This window comes from Rhinopithecus bieti, unplaced genomic scaffold (assembly GCF_001698545.2).
Source record: "Rhinopithecus bieti isolate Rb0 unplaced genomic scaffold, ASM169854v2 scaffold_1468, whole genome shotgun sequence".
In the NCBI taxonomy this organism is placed as follows: Eukaryota; Metazoa; Chordata; class Mammalia; order Primates; family Cercopithecidae; genus Rhinopithecus; species Rhinopithecus bieti.
The window spans coordinates 74,720-79,883 of NW_016803561.1; the positions used below are offsets into that span (position 1 = coordinate 74,720).

Genomic DNA, 5,164 nt, shown 5'->3' on the forward strand with positions numbered 1-5,164 from the left:
AGGCTTATAGCTAGAAAATATAGTTTTATAGCCACATCAACTTTCTGACTTTGGTAATTTTTCTGAGGTAGCAAAATAAAATATTTTCATTTTTAAAAGAAATACACAGTAAGTTATAATGTTCAATATAGTCTCAAATCTCAGGAAGCTAAACTACCTATATACATAGATATAGAGATAGATAAAATAATCAAGTGGTGTCATAAAATGCTAATATTTGTTACTTCTTATATGAGTGCTTGTTAAATTTGTAAGCCAATTATAATAGTGCTCCTTTAATTGAAAAAAAAAAATACAACTAATATCCTCTGAATGTAGAAAATCATTACATACTCAAAGAGAAATGAAGACCTTTATGAATTACAAACACATAGACATAGAGACACAGATAAAACTTATAGCTTCAATTGTAATATTTTAGACTTGGGGCAAGTGTAAGTAACATGTCACTGTCATGTCAAAGAACTATTCTCCTTCCTACTAGATTCGACTTTCTTGCTTGTTTTGATCTCTATGGAGAAAGTGAAAAGACAGATTCCCATTTAATTCTAATTCAACAGAGAGTAAATCTCTATGAACCATTTATCTACTTAGATATCAATAAAGGTTTGATTTCATGGTTTCAGACCATGAAACCAAATTCCTAATCTGTGTTGCAACAGATGGAAAATAACTTGTTGGCTATGAACCAAAACCAAAAAGAAAATATGAAAATATGCAGAGAAATGTTTTTAAAGATAGTAAAGTTCTATTGTCATTTGAATTTACTTGTAGGAATTAGGAATATAGGTATATGTAAATATACAAATATATACCTGTATTTAAGCACTCCATAAGAAGTGCACTTCTCTTCTGACAGTTTACCTAACCATCAGGTAAATCCATTGAGCATATCTGTGGAAGAGTTTTAAAGCTGTTAAAAATATAAATATAATTTTCAATAAAACATACCATCATGACTTTATGAAAATACTAAACATGTGAAAGATATTATTTAATTTACTTTTAATAAGGAATCAAGTAAAGCTTTACAATGAGTTCAAAGGAGAAAATGGGTAAATCACTGAAGGATAGAAACTATTTAGCAAAACCACAAATAGATTTTTCATGGATCTATCAATACAATGCTATTTCCATCACATCAGTTAACAATGTCTATAAAATTTGGTTAAAATGGAATTTTTAAAAAAATTGTGTAATAAATGTATATATATTAGTACATATATATACATACATACATATACATATATATATATACATATACATATGTATTTCTGTCACAATTTGAGTATAAACAATTTGACTATTAAAATGATTTTGACATAAATCAAAACTGATTTTTTCAAGCTTTGCTAAAGGAACACATTATTTCAACAAATAAATGAAAGCTTAAAATTCAAACTTTGAAATGATTGTGTCATCCAAAAGACTACCAAGAAGACTAAATAGTAGAATGAAGAGTTTATTTGTGATATCAGTTTGCTAACTGGGTGCAGTAATCCATTCTCACACTGCTATAAAGAACTACCTGACTCTGGGTGATTTATAAAGAAAAGAGGTTTAATTGACACAGAGTTCCACAGGCTGTACAGGAGGCATGGCTGGGAGGCCTGGGAAAACTTTCAATCATGGCAGAAATCAAAGGGAAAGAAAGCATGGTCTTCACATGGCAGCAGGAGAGACAGTAAAGGAAGAGGTGTTACATACTTTTACACAACCAGATCTCAGGAAAACTCACTTGGTATCAGGAGAACAGCAAGGGGGAAACTGCACCCATGATTTAATCATGTCCCACCAGGTCCCACCTCTAACACTCAGGATCACAATTCAACATGAGATTTGGGTAAGGAAACAGAGCCAAACAATATAACTGGAAAAACGTCATCTCTGATATCGACCCAAGGTGCTCTCTTAGAAGTGGTAAAGGGCAGGGTGATTTTTGTGCCTCACAGGGTCTGTGTTCAAAATAGACTCAGACATATTCAGCAGGTTTGCGGGGAAAGCAATACATATTTATGAGGAGGAATCAAGCACATGTTCAGTGAGTAAACATGTATGTAACATGCATCCCATGTTCTCTTTGAAGCAGGGCTTTAGTGTTAAAATGAGGTGGAATTTGGCAGTTTGCATCAAAAAGTGAACTATAGGACACAAAGACAGTTTGTGTCCTGTTTGTATAAACTGGCTGAAATTGATTTGAGGCCTACAATTGCTTATCAGAAGAGTGTTTGTAAGGCCGTTCTGTCTGGTAAGGGTTATGGTGGCCTTGGTTGTATATCAGAGTTAGGAATGAAATGACAATTTGACTGATAGCTCCTATTAGGGAGTTTAGCAAGGGTGTGGTTTTTCTTGTAGCTCTAGAAATTTAGGGAATTGTTGTGCCAACCAAGTTCTGAACCCTTGTCCCATAGTTATCTTCTGTTTCCTTAACCCTAGGTTTCATCTTAGTAGACAGAGAGGCATCTATTGTGGTCTCTCAGATCACAATTGTAATATTATAGTAAGTGATGGGAATTTACAACATTTTTATTTCTTTTTGTTATAGATTTGTGCAAATGGATGCAGTTGTTTGAGTGAAGAAGACAGTCAGAAATGCCGGTATCTATGTTTTCTCAGATGGACTAGCAACATGTATCTGGAAAATATAACTGATGATCAAGAAAATAAGTGTCAACATGAAGCTATTTGTGAAGATGAAATTAATAGACCCAGGTATTTATGTATCATTTGAGCAGATAATATCACCTATCAAAAAGTTATAATTACATTGATGAGTCATAATCAAATTATTTCATGGTAACAATCTTTTTTTTTTGATTAAAATGATTGGAATTTTCACACCAAACACTTATATATACATATATACTTATTATATATTATGTTACATAATACATGTTATGTATAACAATTCTAGCACAATAAAAGAGAAGAAGGAATATATATGTATAGAAATAACTTTTCTATATCATTGTAGAATTAAGTTAGCATAAATCTGTGATAAATTCTACTAAGTTAAGATGAGTACGATTAGTTCCAAAGCAACTACAAAAAAAACAAAAAACAAAAAACAAACAAACAAAAAAAACGAGTGGTGAGAGAGGGCATTCCTGTCTTGTGCCAGTTTTCAAGGAGAATGCTTCCAGTTTTGCCCATTCAGTATGATATTGGCTGTGGGTTTGTCATAAATAACTCTTATTATTTTGAGATATGTTCCATCAATACCAAATTTATTGAAGGTTTTTATCATGAAGGGCTGTTGAATTTTGTCAAAGGCCTTTTCTGCATCTATTGAGATAATCATGGGTTTTTGTCTTTGGTTCTGTTTATATGCTGGATTATGTTTATTGATTTGCATATGTTGAACCATCCTTGCATCCCTGGGATGAAGTCCACTTGATCATGGTGAATAAGCATTTTTATGTGCTGCTGGATTCGTTTTTCCAGTATTTTACTGAGGATTTTTGCATTGATGTTCATCGGGGATATTGGTCTAAAATTCCCTTTTTTTGTTGTCTCTGCCAGGCTTCGGTATCAGGATGATGTTGGCCTCATAAAATGAGTTAGGGAGGATTTCCTCTTTTTCTATTGATTGGAATAGTTTCAGAAGGAATGGTAACAGCTCCTCCTTGTACCTCTGGTAGAATTCGGCTGTGAATTCGTCTTGTCCTGGACTTTTTTTGTTTGATAGGCTATTAATTATTGCCTCAATTTCAGAGCCTGTTATTGATCTATTCAGGGATTCAACTTCTTCCTGGTTTAGTCTTGGGAGAGTGTATGTGTTCAGGAATTTATCCATTTCTTCTAGGTTTTCTAGTTTATTTGTGTAGAGGTGTTTATAGTATTTCCTGATGGTAGTTTGTATTTCTGTGGGGTTGGTGTTGATATCCCCTTTATCATTTTTTATTGAGTCTATTTAATTCTTCTCTCTTTTCTTCTTTATTAGTCTTGCTAGTGGTCTATCAATGTTGTTGATCCTTTCAAAAAACCAGCTCCTGGATTCATTGATTTTTTTGAAGGATTTTTTGTGTCTCTATCTCCTTCAGTTCTACTCTGATCTTAGCTATTTCTTGCCTTCTGCTAGCTTTTGAATGTGTTTGCTCTTGCTTCTCTAGTTCTTTTAATTGTGATGTTAGGGTGTCAAATTTAGATCTTTCCTGTTTTTTCTTGTGGGCATTTAGTGCTATACATTTCCCTCTACACATGCTTTAAATGTGTCCCAGCGATTCTGGTATGCTGTGTCTTTGTTCTTACTGGTTTCAAAGAACATCTTTATTTCTGCCTTCAATTCGTTATGTATCCAGTAGTCATTCAGTAGCAGGTTGTTCAGTTTCCATGTAGATGAGTGGTTTTGATTGAGTTTCTTAGTCCTGAATTCTAGTTTGACTGCACTGTGGTCTGAGAGGCAGTTTGTTATAATTTCTGTTCTTTACATTTGTTGAGGAGTGCTTTACTTCCAACTATGCGGTCAATTTTGGAATAATTGTGATGTGGTGCTGAGAAAAAATGTATATTCTGTTGATTTCGGGTGGAGAGTTCTGTAGATGTCTCTTAGGTCTGCTTGATGCAGAATTGAGTTCAATTCTTGGATATCCTTGTTAACTTTCTGTCTCGTTGATCTGTCTAATGTTGACAGTGAGGTCTTAAAGTCTCCCATTATTATTGTGTGGGAGTCTAAGTCTCTTTGTAAGTCTCTAAGGACTTGCTTTATTAACCTAGGTGCTCCTGTATTGAGTGCATATATATTTAGGATGGTTAGCTCTTCTTGTTGAATTGATCCCTTTACCATTATGTAATGGCCTTTCTTTCTTTTGATCTTTGATGGTTTAAAGTCTGTTTTATCAGAGACTAGGATTGCAACCCCTGCTTTTTTTTGTTTTCCATTTGCTTGGTAGATCTTCCTCCATCCCTTTATTTTGAGCCTATGTGTGTCTCTGCATAGTGTTGGAAGTTCTGGCCAGGACAATCAGGCAAGAGAAAGAAATAAAGGATATTCAATTAGGAAAAGAGGAAGTCAAATTGTCCCTGTTTGCAGATGACATGATTGTATATTTAGAAAACCCCATCGTCTCAGCCCAAAATCTCCTCAAGCTGATAAGTAACTTCAGCAATGTCTCAGGATACAAAATCAATGTGCAAAAGTCACTAGCATTCTTATACACCAATA

At 33.9% G+C, this 5,164-nt stretch overlaps 1 protein-coding gene across 1 annotated transcript in view; it reads left to right on the forward strand.

Moving 5' to 3' along the window:
* The window catches only part of LOC108539741 (protein eyes shut homolog), a gene marked incomplete at both ends in the record, with an annotated part of 872,682 nt that overhangs the window by 69,407 nt on the left and 798,111 nt on the right, over window positions 1-5,164 (forward strand). The window contains 1 exon segment of the mRNA XM_017888636.1: window positions 2,546-2,712. Coding sequence (XP_017744125.1) covers window positions 2,546-2,712 — 167 coding nt within the window.